Source organism: Coregonus lavaretus, assembly GCF_964263955.1.
Source record: "Coregonus lavaretus genome assembly, chromosome: 3".
NCBI lineage: Eukaryota > Metazoa > Chordata > Actinopteri > Salmoniformes > Salmonidae > Coregonus > Coregonus lavaretus.
Genome location: NC_139990.1, coordinates 76,545,813 through 76,568,312, shown reverse-complemented (window position 1 = coordinate 76,568,312; position 22,500 = coordinate 76,545,813). Strand labels below are relative to the sequence as shown.

At 45.8% G+C, this 22,500-nt stretch overlaps 1 protein-coding gene across 1 annotated transcript in view; it reads left to right on the top strand.

The window, feature by feature from the left end:
* LOC311108668 (intermembrane lipid transfer protein VPS13B-like) overlaps window positions 1–22,500 on the top strand; it is a gene marked incomplete at its 3' end in the record, with an annotated part of 212,574 nt that overhangs the window by 129,512 nt on the left and 60,562 nt on the right. The window contains 3 exon segments of the mRNA XM_084151375.1: window positions 10,002–10,202; window positions 15,621–15,790; window positions 16,009–16,203. Coding sequence (XP_084007501.1) covers window positions 10,002–10,202; window positions 15,621–15,790; window positions 16,009–16,203 — 566 coding nt within the window.

Here is a 22,500-nt window from a genome sequence, read left to right as displayed (position 1 = left end):
CTGACTGAAACAAAGCCAGTATACTCTCTAGTGATAACGTACTGAAACAAAGCCACTATACTCTCTAGTGATAACTGACTGAAACAAAGCCAATATACTCTCTAGTGATAACTGATTGAAACAAAGCCAGTATACTCTCTAGTGATAACTGACTGAAACAAAGCCAATATACTCTCTAGTGATAACTGACTGAAACAAAGCCAATATACTCTCTAGTGATAACTGACTGAAACAAAGTCAATATACTCTCTAGTGATAACTGACTGAAACAAAGCCAGTATACTCTCTAGTGATAACTGACTGAAACAAAGCCAATATACTCTCTAGTGATAACTGACTGAAACAAAGCCAGTATACTCTCTAGTGATAACTGACTGTTGTTGTCATCCGGGCTAATGGCTGTTGGTTTATATGACCATGATACTACTATAGACCTACAGAACGTCATTCCCTCCCTCCCTCCCTCCCTCCCTCCCTCCCTCCCTCCCTCCCTCCCTCCCTCCCTCCCTCCCTCCCTCCCTCCCTCCCTCCCTCCCTCCCTCCCTCCCTCTCTACATTCCCCCACCTGCAGCCAGCCCTGACTGGGCTGTTGTTTCCCCTCCTGTCAGTTCCAGATAATCCTCTAAATTAAACTAAACATTGATACTGTCAGCTTCAGCTGTCAAACCCATTCTGATGTCTGGATAAGTGTCATAGTGTCAGGGGTGATTAGGGTTGCACCCATCAATGGGAATACTTTCCTATCAGCGTTCAACCTCTGGAGATGAGACTATCCAGTGTCAACCAATCAGATTAGTCACCGACCATTGCCACAGGACTAGTGTAAACTTTAGGTAAACGTAACTCGACCTGTTCGAAGTCATCACACGTTCGCAACTCACTATTGACTTCACAAAGAAATAATGTGATGGTTTGGAGGGAGGAATGGGAGATAGTTGTAATTCTTTAAATCCCAGCTAATTTCAACCCTCTCCATCCTTCATCTGGTTTCTAACTGCTGCCATATGGTGTATATTAGTCTTAATCCGCCACAGCCAATAGCAGCGCAGACAGGGGAGAGGAAGTGACACGTTTAATCTCCAAAATCAAACAGGAATTTGAACCCTCCATTCATTCAGTGGAACTGGAATTCATGTCTGGCCCTGTGAACCCTGTGTGCATCCCTAATGACACCCTATTCCCTATGTAGTGCACTACTTTAGACCAGGCCCATAAGGGATAGGGTACCATTAGGGACACAGCCTATGCGTTCTGACGGTGTTCTGTGTAACGACTTCCTCCGAAGCTGCCTCCTCTCCTTGTTCGGGCAGGCTTCGGCGTTCGTCGTCACCGGCCTTCTAGCCACTGCCGCTCCTCATCTCATCACTCCATTTGTTTTGTCTTGTCTATTACACACACCTGGTTCATATCCCCTCATTAGTACGTGTATAAGTGTTCCCTCTGCCCCCTTGTCCTTGTGGGTGATTGTTTATTGTGAGGAGATAGTAGCTTGGTTGAGCTCCGTGTATTTTGTATTGCCGGGGTATTTTCCCCGTGTGCCTGTTTGTTCCAGTGCTCCTGTTTTGCTCACTGGACAGGTTGACCTTGTATTACGGAATAAACTCTGCTGTGATTTACCCTCCTGCGCCTGACTCCTTCAAATCACGTATCACAGTATGTATGTATGTATGTATGTATGTACGTACGTACGTGATGGAATAAAGCAAGTTTAGTTCCCTCTTCTCCCTTCTCCTAGTTTTTAATTGATCCAGTTTTATTGCAGAGAGAGAGAGAGAGGTGGGTTTAAATCAAACTAACGGTGACCGGCGTGTCGGCGGTGAATAAAGGAACAGCTGTGTGAAAGAATGGACATTTGGAATATACATCACATAGGGTCGAGGGCCGACGTGTGTGTGAGAGAGAGAGAGTGTGTGTATGTGTGTGTGTGACCAAGCCGCTCCACTCCCCACTGCTCCCTACTCTACTCTGTAGTTACTAACCTGTACCCCGCACACTGACTCTGTACCGGTACCCCCTGTATACAGCCTCCCCTACTGTTATTTCACACTGACTCTGTACCGGTACCCCCTGTATACAGCCTTCCTACTGTTATTTCACATTGACTCTGTACCGGTACCCCCTGTATACAGCCTTCCTACTGTTATTTCACATTGACTCGGTACCGGTACCCCCTGTATATAGCCTTCCTACTGTTATTTCACATTGACTCGGTACCGGTACCCCCTGTATACAGCCTTCCTACTGTTATTTCACATTGACTCTGTACCGGTACCCCCTGTATACAGCCTTCCTACTGTTATTTCACATTGACTCGGTACCGGTACCCCCTGTATACAGCCTTCCTACTGTTATTTCACATTGACTCTGTACCGGTACCCCCTGTATACAGCCTCCCCCTACTGTTATTTCACATTGACTCGGTACCGGTACCCCCTGTATACAGCCTTCCTACTGTTATTTCACATTGACTCTGTACCGGTACCCCCTGTATACAGCCTCCCCCTACTGTTATTTCACATTGACTCGGTACCGGTACCCCCTGTATACAGCCTCCCTACTGTTATTTCACATTGACTCTGTACCGGTACCCCCTGTATACAGCCTTCCTACTGTTATTTCACATTGACTCGGTACCGGTACCCCCTGTATACAGCCTTCCTACTGTTATTTCACATTGACTCGGTACCGGTACCCCCTGTATACAGCCTCCCTACTGTTATTTCACATTGACTCTGTACCGGTACCCCCTGTATACAGCCTCCCCCTACTGTTATTTCACATTGACTCGGTACCGGTACCCCCTGTATACAGCCTCCCCTACTGTTATTTCACATTGACTCGGTACCGGTACCCCCTGTATACAGCCTCCCCTACTGTTATTTCACATTGACTCTGTACCGGTACCCCCTGTATACAGCCTCCCCTACTGTTATTTCACATTGACTCGGTACCGGTACCCCCTGTATACAGCCTCCCTACTGTTATTTCACATTGACTCGGTACCGGTACCCCCTGTATACAGCCTCCCCTACTGTTATTTCACATTGACTCGGTACCGGTACCCCCTGTATACAGCCTCCCTACTGTTATTTCACATTGACTCTGTACCGGTACCCCCTGTATACAGCCTCCCTACTGTTATTTCACATTGACTCGGTACCGATACCCCCTGTATACAGCCTCCCTACTGTTATTTCACATTGACTCGGTACCGGTACCCCCTGTATACAGCCTCCCCACTGTTATTTCACAGGCTCTAACACTGTAGACCAGTCAATCTATAGGACTCTGCAGGCTCTAACACTTTAGACCAGTCAATCTATAGGACTCTGCAGGCTCTAACACTTTAGACCAGTCAACCTATAGGACTCTGCAGGCTCTAACACTGTAGACCAGTCAACCTGTAGGACTCTGCAGGCTCTAACACTGTAGATCAGTCAACCTGTAGGACTCTGCAGGCTCTAACACTGTAGATCAGTCAACCTGTAGGACTCTGCAGGCTCTAACACTTTAGACCAGTCAACCTGTAGGACTCTGCAGGCTCTAACACTGTAGACCAGTCAACCTGTAGGACTCTGCAGGCTCTAACACTGTAGACCAGTCAACCTGTAGGACTCTGCAGGCTCTAACACTGTAGATCAGTCAACCTGTAGGACTCTGCAGGCTCTAACGCTGTATATCAGTCAACCTGTATGACTCTGCAGGCTAACACTGTAGACCAGTCAACCTGTAGGACTCTGCAGGCCTAACACTGTAGATTAGTCAACCTGTAGGACTCTGCAGGCTAACACTGTAGACCAGTCAACCTGTAGGACTCTGCAGGCCTAACACTGTAGATTAGTCAACCTGTAGGACTCTGCAGGCTAACACTGTAGACCAGTCAACCTGTAGGACTCTGCAGACTCTAACACAGTATATCAGTCAACCTGTAGGACTCTGCAGGCTCTAACATTGTAGATCAGTCAACATATAGGACTCTGCAGGCTCTAACACAGTAGATCAGTCAACCTATAGAACTCTGCAGGCTCTAACACAGTAGATCAGTCAACCTGTAGGACTCTGCAGGCTCTAACACTGTATATCAGTCAACCTTATAGGACTCTGCAGGCTCTAACACAGTAGATCAGTCAACCTGTAGGACTCTGCAGGCTCTAACACAGTAGACCAGTCAACCTGTATGACTATGCAGGCTCTAACACTGTAGATCAGTCAACCTGTATGACTCTGCAGGCTCTAACACTGAATATCAGTCAACCTGTAGGACTCTGCAGGCTCTAACACAGTAGACCAGTCAACCTGTAGGACTCTGCAGGCTCTAACACTGTAGACCAGTCAACCTGTAGGACTCTGCAGGCTCTAACACAGTAGACCAGTCAACCTGTAGGACTCTGCAGGCTCTAACACAGTAGACCAGTCAACCTGTAGGACTCTGCAGGCTCTAACACAGTAGACAAGTCAACCTGTATGACTCTGCAGGCTCTAACACAGTAGACCAGTCAACCTGTAGGACTCTGCAGGCTCTAACACTGTATACCAGTCAACCTGTAGGACTCTGCAGGCTCTAACACAGTAGACCAGTCAACCTGTAGGACTCTGCAGGCTCTAACACAGTAGACCAGTCAACCTGTAGGACTCTGCAGGCTCTAACACTGAATATCAGTCAACCTGTAGGACTCTGCAGGCTCTAACACTGTAGACCAGTCAACCTGTAGGACTCTGCAGGCTCTAACACAGTAGACCAGTCAACCTGTAGGACTCTGCAGGCTCTAACACTGTAGGACTCTGCAGGCTCTAACACTGTAGACCAGTCAACCTGTAGGACTCTGCAGGCTCTAACACAGTTGACCAGTCAACCTGTAGGACTCTGCAGGCTCTAACACAGTTGATCAGTCAACCTGCTGCCGGCACAGAGACGTGTAACACTCTTCAATAGGACAGCCTGGGCCTCATACTGGAATACTGTGGTCTGACACAAAGACAGCAGTGACTTTTCAACAAACCCTGTCCCAGTAAAGGATTAAACAACTTTTCAACAGGCCATGGTATTCCTGGAAAAGTCATGGTGTTTTCCAGTCCTGGAAATGTTTAGGAAAATGATCAAATCAAAAAGTTTAGGAAAAGTCATGGAAATTAATCTGTTAATGTAATTTATTTAGGCACAGTTTTAAAATATTTTATCAATCAAATAAAAATCAACATATCAGCCAGAATCGGAATTATACTTTTTAGCGTGTCTGTGTTTGGGAGCATCACCTGCATAATGTACGAGATGAGTGAGATGTTGCTCAAGGAGAGAGAGACAGTCGGACATTGCAACAGCAGGTAGGCCTAGCCTATAAAATATGATAGAGAACAGACTAATAACTAGGTAGTCAATTCAAAACAAATATTGTAGCCTCTAGTTAACTGTTTAGCTATTATTATTGTGTGTGAATGTTTTCGTCATATCCCCAAAAACTTTATACCGACACTTGCGATTAAGGCATTACGAAGCTGATTTTGTTTTTTGAATGATTCATACGCTTAATTAAAATGATTATTTTTGACGAAATAAACGATTCACTTAGCCGTTATATTAGTTGGGATTCGGTTCAATTGCGGTTAATCGAATCATGTAAATCAAAATAATTTGTGAATCGCAAACAGTCATTTTAGGAAGAAAGATTAGATATAGCCTTTCTTTTGGATTATTTGGCTTCAAAACCTGTTTTGTAGATACTTCCAGTTGATTTGGCCATCCAATGGATGGGACTTTGCAACTCAATAGATGCTAGTTAGCCTGCAAAGTAAACACTTCAATATGACTAAACTAGAAAAGGTACATTTCCTGAAGAACATTTTGTGGGATTGCTTCAGCTGAATAAAAAATATTAGTAGTTTACCATAGCCATTTGAGCTTTGATATATTGAATGAGCGAAATGTTTCAAAAGGCATAAAACTTATCTGGTTGTAATGTTTTACATCAGACTTTGAGAAACTGACGCTGATGTGTTTGAGCAGGGCTGGATCAAAAGCCTGCACAACCCAGTATCTCTCCAGACTGAGTGTTGACTACATGTGTTTTCTACAGTAGCCTAACAGGTATTCTGCTATGTGGGAGTTAAGTGCCTTGCACAACGACAGGAGATGGTACATGGGATCAGAGAGCAGCTTCTCAGTGTCCATACCACATTACACTTACTTTTTTATATGTACATAGAGTCACCACCATTTTTTGGTCATGGAAATTTGGTTAGAAGTCATGGAGAAGTCATGAAATTCCATCTGTCAAAATGTGTATGAACCCTGTTTCATGATGGACCTTTTAGTGTAAAGAGGTGACTTGGAGGTTTCGCTTTCTACTGTGATGAGGGTGTGTGCGTGTTAGTGTGTGTGGTTATGATCCTGTGTGTGTGTGTGTGTGTGTGTGTGTGTGATATAACAATTTATTGGTTGTGGACACAGTTTAGCAGGTGTTATTGCGGTGCAGAGAAGTTGCAAACACAGTTTAGCAGGTGTTATTGCAGTGCAGAGAAGTTGTGAACACAGTTTAGCAGGTGTTATTGCAGTGCAGAGAAGTTGTGAACACAGTTTAGCAGGTGTTATTGCAGTGCAGAGAAGTTGTGAACACAGTTTAGCAGGTGTTATTGCGGTGCAGAGAAGTTGTGAACACAGTTTAGCAGGTGTTATTGCGGTGCAGAGAAGTTGTGAACACAGTTTAGCAGGTGTTATTGCGGTGCAGAGAAGTTGCAAACACAGTTTAGCAGGTGTTATTGCAGTGCAGAGAAGTTGTGAACACAGTTTAGCAGGTGTTATTGCGGTGCAGAGAAGTTGTGAACACAGTTTAGCAGGTGTTATTGCGGTGCAGAGAAGTTGCAAACACAGTTTAGCAGGTGTTATTGCAGTGCAGAGAAGTTGTGAACACAGTTTAGCAGGTGTTATTGCAGTGCAGAGAAGTTATGAACACAGTTTAGCAGGTGTTATTGCAGTGCAGAGAAGTTGCAAACACAGTTTAGCAGGTGTTATTGCAGTGCAGAGAAGTTGTGAACACAGTTTAGCAGGTGTTATTGCGGTGCAGAGAAGTTGTGAACACAGTTTAGCAGGTGTTATTGCGGTGCAGAGAAGTTGCAAACACAGTTTAGCAGGTGTTATTGCAGTGCAGAGAAGTTGTGAACACAGTTTAGCAGGTGTTATTGCAGTGCAGAGAAGTTGTGAACACAGTTTAGCAGGTGTTATTGCAGTGCAGAGAAGTTGTGAACACAGTTTAGCAGGTGTTATTGCGGTGCAGAGAAGTTGTGAACACAGTTTAGCAGGTGTTATTGCGGTGCAGAGAAGTTGTGAACACAGTTTAGCAGGTGTTATTGCGGTGCAGAGAAGTTGCAAACACAGTTTAGCAGGTGTTATTGCAGTGCAGAGAAGTTGTGAACACAGTTTAGCAGGTGTTATTGCGGTGCAGAGAAGTTGTGAACACAGTTTAGCAGGTGTTATTGCGGTGCAGAGAAGTTGCAAACACAGTTTAGCAGGTGTTATTGCAGTGCAGAGAAGTTGTGAACACAGTTTAGCAGGTGTTATTGCAGTGCAGAGAAGTTATGAACACAGTTTAGCAGGTGTTATTGCAGTGCAGAGAAGTTGCAAACACAGTTTAGCAGGTGTTATTGCAGTGCAGAGAAGTTGTGAACACAGTTTAGCAGGTGTTATTGCGGTGCAGAGAAGTTGTGAACACAGTTTAGCAGGTGTTATTGCGGTGCAGAGAAGTTGCAAACACAGTTTAGCAGGTGTTATTGCAGTGCAGAGAAGTTGTGAACACAGTTTAGCAGGTGTTATTGCAGTGCAGAGAAGTTATGAACACAGTTTAGCAGGTGTTATTGCAGTGCAGAGAAGTTGCAAACACAGTTTAGCAGGTGTTATTGCAGTGCAGAGAAGTTGTGAACACAGTTTAGCAGGTGTTATTGCAGTGCAGAGAAGTTGTGAACACAGTTTAGCAGGTGTTATTGCGGTGCAGAGAAGTTGTGAACACAGTTTAGCAGGTGTTATTGTGGTGCAGAGAAGTTGTGAACACAGTTTAGCAGGTGTTATTGCGGTGCAGAGAAGATGTGAACACAGTTTAGCAGGTGTTATTGCAGTGCAGAGAAGTTGTGAACACAGTTTAGCAGGTGTTATTGCGGTGCAGAGAAGTTGTGAACACAGTTTAGCAGGTGTTATTGCGGTGCAGAGAAGTTGTGAACACAGTTTAGCAGGTGTTATTGTGGTGCAGAGAAGTTGTGAACACAGTTTAGCAGGTGTTATTGCGGTGCAGAGAAGTTGTGAACACAGTTTAGCAGGTGTTATTGCGGTGCAGAGAAGTTGTGAACACAGTTTAGCAGGTGTTATTGCGGTGCAGAGAAGTTGTGAACACAGTTTAGCAGGTGTTATTGCGGTGCAGAGAAGTTGTGAACACAGTTTAGCAGGTGTTATTGCGGTGCAGAGAAGTGAACACAGTTTAGCAGGTGTTATTGCAGTGCAGAGAAGTTGTGAACACAGTTTAGCAGGTGTTATTGCGGTGCAGAGAAGTTGTGAACACAGTTTAGCAGGTGTTATTGCGGTGCAGAGAAGTTGTGAACACAGTTTAGCAGGTGTTATTGCGGTGCAGAGAAGTTGTGAACACAGTTTAGCAGGTGTTATTGCGGTGCAGAGAAGTTGTGAACACAGTTTAGCAGGTGTTATTGCGGTGCAGAGAAGTTGCAAACACAGTTTAGCAGGTGTTATTGCAGTGCAGAGAAGTTGTGAACACAGTTTAGCAGGTGTTATTGCAGTGCAGAGAAGTTATGAACACAGTTTAGCAGGTGTTATTGCAGTGCAGAGAAGTTGCAAACACAGTTTAGCAGGTGTTATTGCAGTGCAGAGAAGTTGTGAACACAGTTTAGCAGGTGTTATTGCGGTGCAGAGAAGTTGTGAACACAGTTTAGCAGGTGTTATTGCGGTGCAGAGAAGTTGTGAACACAGTTTAGCAGGTGTTATTGCGGTGCAGAGAAGTTGTGAACACAGTTTAGCAGGTGTTATTGCAGTGCAGAGAAGTTGTGAACACAGTTTAGCAGGTGTTATTGCGGTGCAGAGAAGTTATGAACACAGTTTAGCAGGTGTTATTGCGGTACAGAGAAGTTGCAAACACAGTTTAGCAGGTGTTATTGCAGTGCAGAGAAGTTGTGAACACAGTTTAGCAGGTGTTATTGCGGTGCAGAGAAGTTGTGAACACAGTTTAGCAGGTGTTATTGCGGTGCAGAGAAGTTGCAAACACAGTTTAGCAGGTGTTATTGCAGTGCAGAGAAGTTGTGAACACAGTTTAGCAGGTGTTATTGCGGTGCAGAGAAGTTGTGAACACAGTTTAGCAGGTGTTATTGCGGTGCAGAGAAGTTGTGAACACAGTTTAGCAGGTGTTATTGCGGTGCAGAGAAGATGTGAACACAGTTTAGCAGGTGTTATTGCAGTGCAGAGAAGTTGTGAACACAGTTTAGCAGGTGTTATTGCGGTGCAGAGAAGTTGTGAACACAGTTTAGCAGGTGTTATTGCGGTGCAGAGAAGTTGTGAACACAGTTTAGCAGGTGTTATTGCGGTGCAGAGAAGTTGTGAACACAGTTTAGCAGGTGTTATTGCGGTGCAGAGAAGTTGTGAACACAGTTTAGCAGGTGTTATTGCGGTGCAGAGAAGTTGTGAACACAGTTTAGCAGGTGTTATTGCGGTGCAGAGAAGTTGTGAACACAGTTTAGCAGGTGTTATTGCGGTGCAGAGAAGTTGTGAACACAGTTTAGCAGGTGTTATTGCGGTGCAGAGAAGTTGTGAACACAGTTTAGCAGGTGTTATTGCGGTGCAGAGAAGTTGTGAACACAGTTTAGCAGGTGTTATTGCGGTGCAGAGAAGTTGTGAACACAGTTTAGCAGGTGTTATTGCGGTGCAGAGAAATGCTTATGTTGCACACAATCATCTAATAATGTATATTTATTACCAAATAATCCCAAATAAAAAAATATGTTGGTCTCTATTCCAGTGTGTGTAGGGCAGCAGGACTTCACCATGGCGGTAGTGGCTAACGAAGAACCGGTCCCCCTGGTCCAAGAGACGTCTGTCAAGAGGCTGGTGGTCGGACCTCTGGACTTGCGGCTCAACAGCAGCGCCGTGCACCGCCTTCTCAAGATGCTGGCCTGCGCCATGGACCATGAGTACCAACCCTACTGCAAACCACAGCCAGGTAAATACCAACCCTACTGAAAACCACAGCCAGGTAAATACCAACCCTACTACAAACCACAGCCAGGTAAATACCAACCCTACTGCAAACCACAGCCGGGTAAATACCAACCCTACTACAAACCACAGCCAGGTAAATACCAACCCTACTGCAAACCACAGCCAGGTAAATACCAACCCTACTACAAACCACAGCCAGGTAAATCCCAACCCTACTACAAACCATAGCCAGGTAAATAACAACCCTACTACAAACCATAGCCAGGTAAATAATAACCCTACTACAAACCACAGCCAGGTAAATACCAACCCTACTACAAACCATAGCCAGGTAAATAACAACCCTACTACAAACCACAGCCAGGTAAATACCAACCCTACTACAAACCATAGCCAGGTAAAAAACAACCCTACTACAAACCACAGCCAGGTAAATACCAACCCTACTACAAACCATAGCCAGGTAAATACCAACCCTACTACAAACCATAGCCAGGTAAATACCAACCCTACTACAAACCACAGCCAGGTAAATACCAACCCTACTACAAACCATAGCCAGGTAAAAAACAACCCTACTACAAACCACAGCCAGGTAAATACCAACCCTACTACAAACCATAGCCAGGTAAATACCAACCCTACTACAAACCACAGCCAGGTAAATACCAACCCTACTACAAACCACAGCCAGGTAAATACCAACCCTACTACAAACCATAGCCAGGTAAAAAACAACCCTACTACAAACCACAGCCAGGTAAATACCAACCCTACTACAAACCATAGCCAGGTAAATACCAACCCTACTACAAACCATAGCCAGGTAAATACCAACCCTACTACAAACCACAGCCAGGTAAATACCAACCCTACTACAAACCATAGCCAGGTAAAAAACAACCCTACTACAAACCACAGCCAGGTAAATACCAACCCTACTACAAACCATAGCCAGGTAAATACCAACCCTACTACAAACCACAGCCAGGTAAATACCAACCCTACTACAAACCACAGCCAGGTAAATACCAACCCTACTACAAACCATAGCCAGGTAAAAAACAACCCTACTACAAACCACAGCCAGGTAAATACCAACCCTACTACAAACCATAGCCAGGTAAATACCAACCCTACTACAAACCACAGCCAGGTAAATACCAACCCTACTACAAACCACAGCCAGGTAAATACCAACCCTACTACAAACCACAGCCAGGTAAATACCAACCCTACTACAAACCATAGCCAGGTAAAAAACAACCCTACTACAAACCACAGCCAGGTAAATACCAACCCTACTACAAACCATAGCCAGGTAAATACCAACCCTACTACAAACCATAGCCAGGTAAATACCAACCCTACTACAAACCACAGCCAGGTAAATACCAACCCTACTACAAACCATAGCCAGGTAAAAAACAACCCTACTACAAACCACAGCCAGGTAAATACCAACCCTACTACAAACCATAGCCAGGTAAATACCAACCCTACTACAAACCACAGCCAGGTAAATACCAACCCTACTACAAACCACAGCCAGGTAAATACCAACCCTACTACAAACCATAGCCAGGTAAAAAACAACCCTACTACAAACCACAGCCAGGTAAATACCAACCCTACTACAAACCATAGCCAGGTAAATACCAACCCTACTACAAACCACAGCCAGGTAAATACCAACCCTACTACAAACCACAGCCAGGTAAATACCAACCCTACTACAAACCACAGCCAGGTAAGATGGTCTAACAGCTAATATATCATAGAGCTACTTTATCAGTCTAACAGTCTAACCCCATCCAGGTGTGATACCACAGGCAATTGTTCATACATTCACTGTTATTATAATGTCCTCATAGTGGCCATCTCTCAATACAACACTGTTATTATAATGTCCTCATAGTGGCCATCTCTCAAGACAACACTGTTATCATAATGTCCTCATAGTGGCCATCTCTCAATACAACAGTGTTATTATAATGTCCTCATAGTGGCCATCTCTCAATACAACACTGTTATTATAATGTCTTCATAGTGGCCATCTCTCAATACATTCACTGTTATTATAATGTCCTCATAGTGGCCATCTCTCAATACAACACTGTTATCATAATGTCCTCATAGTGGCCATCTCTCAATAAAACACTGTTATCATAATGTCCTCATAGTGGCCATCTCTCAATACAACACTGTTATCATAATGTCCTCATAGTGGCCATCTCTCAATACAACACTGTTATTATAATGTCCTCATAGTGGCCATCTCTCAATACAACACTGTTATCATAATGTCCTCATAGTGGCCATCTCTCAATACATTCACTGTTATCATAATGTCCTCATAGTGGCCATCTCTCAAGACAACACTGTTATTATAATGTCCTCATAGTGGCCATCTCTCAATACATTCACTGTTATCATAATGTCCTCATAGTGGCCATCTCTCAAGACAACACTGTTATTATAATGTCCTCATAGTGGCCATCTCTCAAGACAACAGTTCCAACTCATCACCACTAACATTGTTTTCCGGTACAACCCAACACCCTGTATGTGTATGAAACATGTATGATATTTCCCTCCAAAGATCATGTTGCTTCCTTCAGAGGTCCCCATGGGTTCTGCTAGTTGGAGTGATCCTCTATGACCTGTTTCTAAAGGTCAAAAGGTCAAAATAAACACCTTTGTTAGCCGTCAACTTGGCGCGGCCCGCGGTTACATCATCTGTGGGTTGTTTGGAAAGCTAAATGTGTGGATGTCATTTCCAGAGGAATAAGTCAGAGTTCTGTTGAAACCATAACATCCGTTGCTTTCAATTATTTCAGCATCTGTAATAAATAGAGTAATTAGAGGTCTTCAAAGGATCCGATTTTCTCTGTGTGTCTGTGTGTTCCTGCCCTGTGTGTTCCCTCTGCATTCTCTCTGTTACAATGCCTGTCAGTCCAGGGGGAGAAGGTGCATGTTAACTAGTGATGCAGCAGGGGGAAACAATGTTAGTCATGTTGAGATGGGAGCAGGGTTGAACTGTCTCTAGGGTTCAATAGGACTGTAGAATCTCTCTCTCTCTGTCTGGACCTGGCCTGGCTCTGTCTGTCTGTCTGGTTGTGATCTGTCTGGCCTGGCTATGTCTGTCTGGTAGTGATCTGTCTGGCCTGGCTGTGTATGTCTGTCTGGTAGTGATCTGTCTGGCCTGGCTCTGTCTGTCTGTCTGGTAGTGATCTGTCTGGCCTGGCTATGTCTGTCTGGTATTGATCTGTCTGGCCTGGCTGTGTATGTCTGTCTGGTAGTGAGCTGTCTGGCCTGGCTGTGTCTGTCTGTCTGGTAGTGATCTGTCTGGCCTGGCTGTGTCTCTCTGTCTGGTACTGATCTGTCTGGCTTGGCTGTGTGTCTGTCTGGTACTGATCTGTCTGGCCTGGCTGTGTGTCTGTCTGGTACTGATCTGTCTGGCCTGGCTGTGTGTCTGTCTGGTAGTGATCTGTCTAGCCTGGCTGTGTGTCTGTCTGGTAGTGATCTGTCTGTCCTGGCTGTGTCTCTCTGTCTGGTAGTGATCTGTCTGGCCTGGCTGTGTGTCTGTCTGGTAGTGATCTGTCTGGCCTGGCTGTGTCTGTCTGCCTGGTACTGATCTGTCTGGCCTGGCTGTGTCTGTCTGGTAGTGATCTGTGTGACAGCTGTGTGTCTGTCTGGTAGTGATCTGTCTGGCCTGGCTGTGTGTCTGTCTGGTAGTGATCTGTCTTGCCTGGCTGTATGTCTGTCTGGTAGTGATCTGTGTGACAGCTGTGTGTCTGTCTGGTACTGATCTGTCTGGCCTGGCTGTGTGTCTGCCTGGTAGTGATCTGTCTGGCCTGGCTGTGTCTGCTGGTGTTCCAGTCTCTGGTGGTTCGGTCAGGGGTTGCTGTGTGTTTCTGTGTGTGTCTGCCATGCGAGGAGAGAGCGAGGTTGGGGGCAGATACAACTCTCCCCTCCTCTCCTCTCCTTGCCAAGAGCTCAGGGACAATCTCTCTCCTCCTCCTCCTCCTCCTCTCCTCACCAAGAGCTCAGGGACAATCTCTCTCCTCCTCCTCCTCCTCCTCTCCTCACCAAGAGCTCAGGGACAATCTCTCTCCTCCTCCTCCTCCTCTCCTCACCAAGAGCTCAGGGACAATCTCTCTCCTCCTCCTCCTCCTCCTCTCCTCACCAAGAGCTCAGGGACAATCTCTCTCCTCCTCCTCCTCCTCTCCTCACCAAGAGCTCAGGGAGAATCTCTCTCCAAAAGAACCAACAAGTGGAGATGGACCAGGAGCCAAGTTGGACCAGAAACGCTCCCTCTGTGTTTTAGAAGATATTTCCCTGTTTAATTCAGAGCATTCCAAATGCTCCCAGCAAATGATTGACAGTGTACTTGTGTGTTCTTTCTTATTTTCTTGGTATGTTGCTGAAGAACACATGTGAAGTATTATTATTTATTTATCATTCCTAGTTGGATCAGTTAAATGGAAGCGGAAAATCCAGTGTATTTGACTCTAATAGCTTTCTAGGGTTTCTAGAGAGAGAGCTGTGGGTGTTCATTTGGTCTTTTGAGCTAACGGCTGTTGACTGAGGACATTGAGCGAGCGAGGCCTGTTGGCATGTGGTTGGATACCAAGCCAAGCTGTGATTGGACACTGAGCCAGGGGAACCTGATAGGGTTGTAGCGGTTGGCCAGGGAGCAAACAGCCACTCAGATCAGATGTAGAGCCTTACCCCACCTCAGACCAGAGAGACAGACCAACACAACCTCTACCTCAGACCATAGAGACAGACCAACACAACCTCCACTGGGCTGAGCCTGGGCCAGGGTTGGGGGCCAGATCTACTCAGTAAGTTCCTGCTGCTCGGCCTGAATGCTGTTCAACTTCTAGGGTCTCAGGAATCTGTAGCTCACAAATGCTATTCCCTTGTTGAACTTTGTTAGCAGCCCAGATCGTCATCGCTGACAACATTCACACAACTCAACTGCTCCAATATTGATAACGTTCAATCATAGGATGGCTTTCCTCTCTAACCCCTGTCTCTAACCCCTGTCTCTAACCCCTGTCGTGACAGCCCCAGTCGAGGACCCCAGGAAGAGGTAGTGGTCCTGGAGGAGTTTATCCTCACCAGTCACCTGTCTCAACCTGTTACCTCTCTCTCGCTCTCTCTTGCTATCTCTCTTTCTCTCTCTCGCTCTCGCTCTCTCTCTCTCTCTACTCCCCCCACTATATTTCTCTCTCTCTCTCTCTCTCTCTCTCTCTCTCTCTCTCTCTCTCTCTCTCTGCTCCCCCCTCCCCCCCCTCTCTCTCTCTCTCTCTCTCTCTGTCGAGGAGCCCCAGCCACCCAGGAGGAGGTAGCGATGCTAGCGGAGTTTATCCCCACCAGGCTGACCTCTCACCCTGTCTCTCTCTCTCAGACCCAGTGGAGGAGCCCCGAGCCCCAGCCACCCAGGAGGAGGTAGCGATGCTAGAGGAGTTTATCCCTACCAGACTGACCTGCCTCACCCTGCTGAAGGTCACTGTCACCCTCAACATGGCAGAGTTCAACCTCCTACACACACTCATGCCTGTCATCATGGGACAGAAGGTAGACTGATATTCTATTTTCTTCTCTGCTATGCTCCGTTCTCTCCTGTCCTGTCCTGTCCTGTCCTGTCCTCTCCTCTCCTCTCCTCTCCTCTCCTCTCCTCTCCTCTCCTCTCCTCTCCTCTCCTCTCCTCTCCTCCGCTCCGCTCCTCTCTCCTACCATGTACTCCAGTGACTGCCACTAACCCTACACAACACTCTCCTCCTCTCTCCCTCCAGGCCCCCCCAGGTCCGGTCAGTGTGCCAGTCTTCCAGGCGGTGCGGCCCCTGCCGGCCCTCAGGTTGCAGGTGGACAGTGTTAATGTGGAGCACTCTGTCCCCATGTACGCCCCTGAGCTGACTAGCACCGTCTCCTCTCTCAGCCAGCCCTCCGATAACCTGCTGCACCACTGCTACACACACTGCTACCTCAAGGTGAGGGGAAGCACACAAACACACACACACTGCTACCTCAAGGTGAGGGGAAGCACACAAGAACACACACACACACACACACACACACTGCTACCTCAAGGTGAGGGGAAGCACACAAACACACACACACTGCTACCTCAAGGTGAGGGGAAGCACACAAACACACACACACTGCTACCTCAAGGTGAGGGGAAGCACACAAAAACACACACACACACACACACACACACACACACACACACACACACTGCTATACACACACACTGCTACGTCAAGTTAACACACATACACTCCTGGTCCCCACCAGGATAGTGAAACCGAAAACACTACAACACGTTATTAGGCAGTCAGCCCAAGGTGAAAAGGACAGCTTGACTTCCACAGCTTTTAACTGAAGGCCAGAACCACCTCCATGATCTTTTTACACCTGGTAATAAAGAGCTGAACACTGAGCTCCCTGATGAGACACAGTCCTCCCCTTAACACCAGAGACCTCCGTTTACAGCTCTGGTTAGGACCAGGAAATGGTTGTTATCCCAGGTCGTCATAGTCAATAAGAATTTGTTCTTAACGGTCTTGCCTTGTTAAATAAAGATGAAATACATTATTTATTGATTGAATATATTTAAAAAATATAAACTTGCTAAACAAGTTATTTTCAAGCAAAACATACATCATTTAGATTGTGTGTGTTTGTTTAATTTGATTGTGATTTCTAAATAAATGGCTCCAGGATTACTGGAGATTGTTCATCAGCATTCTGAAACTAGAAGTAGTTCAACAGCATCTAGAATTGATATTACTCGATTGTTCTTACAGTTCTGGTTAGAAGGCTCTGCTAAGGCCGTACTGGCTGTTTGTTGTAGGACTATTTGGAGAGAGAAAGGATTGTTAAACAAGTCTTTTTGAATAGAACACCTTCTACACTTATTTTGCTTGTGAATCTGTGATTTCAAAATAGAACGCTCCAGGATTCTAGTGTTCTGTCAGCATTCTGCTGAATCTGTTCATTCTGTCGCTACTCTCAGTTGATTTAGCTGATGATGTTAGATTGTCTCCTTACGCTTGACGAGAGTCTCCTGTAGTTTGGCTGAGAGGACAGAGAGGCGTTGCTTGCACTCCGCATACCACTCCAGATAGCTGTTTATACTAACGTTATATGATACAGCTCAGAACTCACATTGTTCAAATTCACCATCTGATTTCCATTCTCTATGCCAATAACAACACCGCTTTCTAATGAGGAACCATTTCTCACTACCTCTTCTATCTGTCTAACTCAGCAAGGGATGGTTTTGGGACTTTACTTATTTTTGTCTGTAAAGTATTTTGATTTGATTTATAGTTGAACTCCAGGTCTCAGAGCAGATCTAGATGCCCTCACTGCCCTGAGAGAGCGTTCCTATGGTGAGTGCTAACCCCTGACCCCTTGGTTAGGAAGCCCCAGTAATGGTTCTCTGTGCTGTTTTAAAGCCAGGTCGTAATGGAGCTATATCCAACGGACTCTGTCCTGGTCTCTTTGTGGTGTTTTTCTAAGACCTGGATGTTTGCCAGGCACACTGTCAGTCCTTATCTCACAGCCAGGGTCACCAAGGGGTTAATGTTCAGCCCATGGGTGGTCAGTCATACCCATGCAGACCCCTTTAGCCACAAAGCCACCTCTCCTGGTCAGACCTACACAGACAGACCTGAGGGTCTCAGGACCCGGGTCCATAGGACCAAAGCCAGCTAGCTCCATCTGAGTGATGGTCAGTGACTAGTATCTCAACATGGCTGTGTCAGCTGGTTAGTGTCTCAACATGGCTGTCTCAGCTGGTTAGTGTCTCAACATGGCTGTCTCAGCTGGTTAGTGTCTCAACATTGCTGTCTCAGCTGGTTAGTGTCTCAGCTGGTTAGTGTCTCAACATGGCTGTCTCAGCTGGTTAGTGTCTCAGCTGGTTAGTGTCTCAGCTGGTTAGTGTCTCAACATTGCTGTCTCAGCTGGTTAGTGTCTCAGCTGGTTAGTGTCTCAGCTGGCTAGTGTCTCAACATGGCTGTCTCAGCTGGTTAGTATCTCAGCTGGTTAGTGTCTCAACATGGCTGTCTCAGCTGGTTAGTATCTCAGCTGGTTAGTGTCTCAACATGGCTGTCTCAGCTGGTTAGTGTCTCAACATGGCTGTCTCAGCTGGTTAGTGTCTCAGCTGGTTAATGTCTCAGCTGGTTAGTATCTCAACATGGCTGTCTCAGCTGGTTAGTGTCTCAACATGGCTGTCTCAGCTGGTTAGTGTCTCAGCTGGTTAGTGTCTCAACATGGCTGTCTCAGCTGGTTAGTGTCTCAACATGGCTGTCTCAGCTGGTTAGTGTCTCAGCTGGTTAGTGTCTCAACATGGCTGTCTCAGCTGGTTAATGTCTCAGCTGGTTAGTGTCTCAGCTGGTTAATGTCTCAGCTGGTTAGTGTCTCAACATGGCTGTCTCAGCTGGTTAGTGTCTCAACATGGCTGTCTCAGCTGGTTAGTGTCTCAGCTGGTTAGTGTCTCAGCTGGTTAGTGTCTCAGCTGGTTAGTGTCTCAGCTGGTTAGTGTCTCAACATGGCTGTCTCAGCTGGTTAGTGTCTCAACATGGCTGTCTCAGCTGATTAGTGTCTCAACATGGCTGTCTCAGCTGGTTAGTGTCTCAACATGGCTGTCTCAGCTGGTTAATGTCTCAGCTGGTTAGTGTCTCAGCTGGTTAGTGTCTCAGCTGGTTAATGTCTCAGCTGGTTAGTGTCTCAGCTGGTTAGTGTCTCAGCTGGTTAGTGTCTCAACATGGCTGTCTCAGCTGGTTAGTATCTCAGCTGGTTAGTGTCTCAACATGGCTGTCTCAGCTGGTTAGTGTCTCAACATGGCTGTCTCAGCTGGTTAGTGTCTCAACATGACTGTCTCAGCTGGTTAGTATCTCAGCTGGTTAGTGTCTCAACATGGCTGTCTCAGCTGGTTAGTGTCTTAACATGGCTGTCTCAGCTGGTTAGTGTCTCAGCTGGTTAGTGTCTCAGCTGGCTAGTGTCTCAACATGGCTGTCTCAGCTGGTTAGTATCTCAGCTGGTTAGTGTCTCAACATGGCTGTCTCAGCTGGTTAGTATCTCAGCTGGTTAGTGTCTCAACATGGCTGTCTCAGCTGGTTAGTGTCTCAACATGGCTGTCTCAGCTGGTTAGTGTCTCAACATGGCTGTCTCAGCTGGTTAGTATCTCAGCTGGTTAGTGTCTCAACATGGCTGTCTCAGCTGGTTAGTGTCTCAACATGGCTGTCTCAGCTGTTTAGTGTCTCAACATGGCTGTCTCAGCTGGTTAGTGTCTCAACATGGCTGTCTCAGCTGTTTAGTGTCTCAACATGGCTGTCTCAGCTGACTAGTTTCTCTGGACTAATGGATCTGAACAGGAAACCCACTGGTCCAGAGACTGAAACACTTTCCATCAGTTAGGAAGTGTATACGGTATCTGTTTTGGATATGGCACTGACTGTAAGATGGTCCGGTTTCCCAGATCCATGCTAAGCCACTCTGACTACATTATGGTCCGGTTTCCCAGATGCATACTAAGCATACTCCTGGAGTAAAAAGTATACTAAATGGAGAATCACCAAATATGTGCATGAATGTACATACCAGTGTGTGTATAAGGGTAGGTCTATGTATCTAGCCACAGGCAGTGTGTATAAGGGTAGGTCTATGTCTCTAGACACAGGCAGTGTGTATAAGGGTAGGTCTATGTATCTAGACACAGGCAGTGTGTATAAGGGTAGGTCTATGTATCTAGCCACAGGCAGTGTGTATAAGGGTAGGTCTATGTATCTAGACACAGGCAGTGTGTATAAGGGTAGGTCTATGTATTTAGACACAGGCAGTGTGTATAAGGGTAGGTCTATGTCTCTAGACACAGGCAGTGTGTATAAGGGTAGGTCTATGTATCTAGCCACAGGCAGTGTGTATAAGGGTAGGTCTATGTATCTAGACACAGGCAGTGTGTATAAGGGTAGGTCTGTCTCTAGACACAGGCAGTGTGTATAAGGGTAGGTCTATGTATCTAGACACAGGCAGTGTGTATAAGGGTAGGTCTATGTATCTAGACACAGGCAGTGTGTATAAGGGTAGGTCTATGTATCTAGACACAGGCAGTGTGTATAAGGGTAGGTCTATGTATCTAGACACAGGCAGTGTGTATAATGGTAGGTCTATGTCTCTAGACACAGGCAGTGTCTATAAGGGTAGGTCTATGTATCTAGACACAGGCAGTGTGTATAAGGGTAGGTCTATGTATCTAGACACAGGCACTGTGTATAAGGGTAGGTCTATGTATCTAGACACAGGCAGTGTGTATAAGGGTAGGTCTATGTCTCTAGACACAGGCAGTGTGTATAAGGGTAGGTCTATGTATCTAGACACAGGCAGTGTGTATAAGGGTAGGTCTATGTATCTAGACACAGGCAGTGTGTATAAGGGTAGGTCTATGTATCTAGACACAGGCAGTGTGTATAATGGTAGGTCTATGTCTCTAGACACAGGCAGTGTCTATAAGGGTAGGTCTATGTATCTAGACACAGGCAGTGTGTATAAGGGTAGGTCTATGTATCTAGACACAGGCACTGTGTATAAGGGTAGGTCTATGTATCTAGACACAGGCAGTGTGTATAAGGGTAGGTCTATGTCTCTAGACACAGGCAGTGTGTATAAGGGTAGGTCTATGTATCTAGACACAGGCAGTGTGTATAAGGGTAGGTCTATGTATCTAGCCACAGGCAGTGTGTATAAGGGTAGGTCTATGTATCTAGACACAGGCAGTGTGTATAAGGGTAGGTCTATGTATTTAGACACAGGCAGTGTGTATAAGGGTAGGTCTATGTCTCTAGACACAGGCAGTGTGTATAAGGGTAGGTCTATGTATCTAGCCACAGGCAGTGTGTATAAGGGTAGGTCTATGTATCTAGACACAGGCAGTGTGTATAAGGGTAGGTCTATGTATCTAGACACAGGCACTGTGTATAAGGGTAGGTCTATGTATCTAGACACAGGCAGTGTGTATAAGGGTAGGTCTATGTATCTAGACACAGGCACTGTGTATAAGGGTAGGTCTATGTATCTAGACACAGGCAGTGTGTATAAGGGTAGGTCTATGTCTCTAGACACAGGCAGTGTGTATAAGGGTAGGTCTATGTATCTAGACACAGGCAGTGTGTATAAGGGTAGGTCTATGTATCTAGACACAGGCAGTGTGTATAAGGGTAGGTCTATGTATCTAGACACAGGCAGTGTGTATAATGGTAGGTCTATGTCTCTAGACACAGGCAGTGTCTATAAGGGTAGGTCTATGTATCTAGACACAGGCAGTGTGTATAAGGGTAGGTCTATGTATCTAGACACAGGCACTGTGTATAAGGGTAGGTCTATGTATCTAGACACAGGCAGTGTGTATAAGGGTAGGTCTATGTCTCTAGACACAGGCAGTGTGTATAAGGGTAGGTCTATGTATCTAGACACAGGCAGTGTGTATAAGGGTAGGTCTATGTATCTAGACACAGGCAGTGTGTATAAGGGTAGGTCTATGTATCTAGACACAGGCAGTGTGTATAAGGGTAGGTCTATGTATCTAGACACAGGCAGTGTGTATAAGGGTAGGTCTATGTATCTAGACACAGGCAGTGTGTATAAGGGTAGGTCTATGTATCTAGACACAGGCAGTGTGTATAAGGGTAGGTCTATGTCTCTAGACACAGGCAGTGTGTATAATGGTAGGTCTATGTCTCTAGACACAGGCAGTGTCTATAAGGGTAGGTCTATGTCTCTAGACACAGGCAGTGTGTATAAGGGTAGGTCTATGTATCTAGACACAGGCAGTGTGTATAAGGGTAGGTCTATGTATCTAGACACAGGCAGTGTGTATAAGGGTAGGTCTATGTATCTAGACACAGGCAGTGTGTATAAGGGTAGGTCTATGTCTCTAGACACAGGCAGTGTGTGTATAAGGGTAGGTCTATGTATCTAGACACAGGCAGTGTGTATAAGGGTAGGTCTATGTCTCTAGACACAGGCAGTGTGTATAAGGGTAGGTCTATGTATCTAGACACAGGCAGTGTGTATAAGGGTAGGTCTATGTATCTAGACACAGGCAGTGTGTGTATAAGGGTAGGTCTATGTATCTAGACACAGGCAGTGTGTGTAAGGGTAGGTCTATGTATCTAGCCACAGGCAGTGTGTATAAGGGTAGGTCTATGTATCTAGACACAGGCAGTGTGTGTATAAGGGTAGGTCTATGTCTCTAGACACAGGCAGTGTGTGTATAAGGGTAG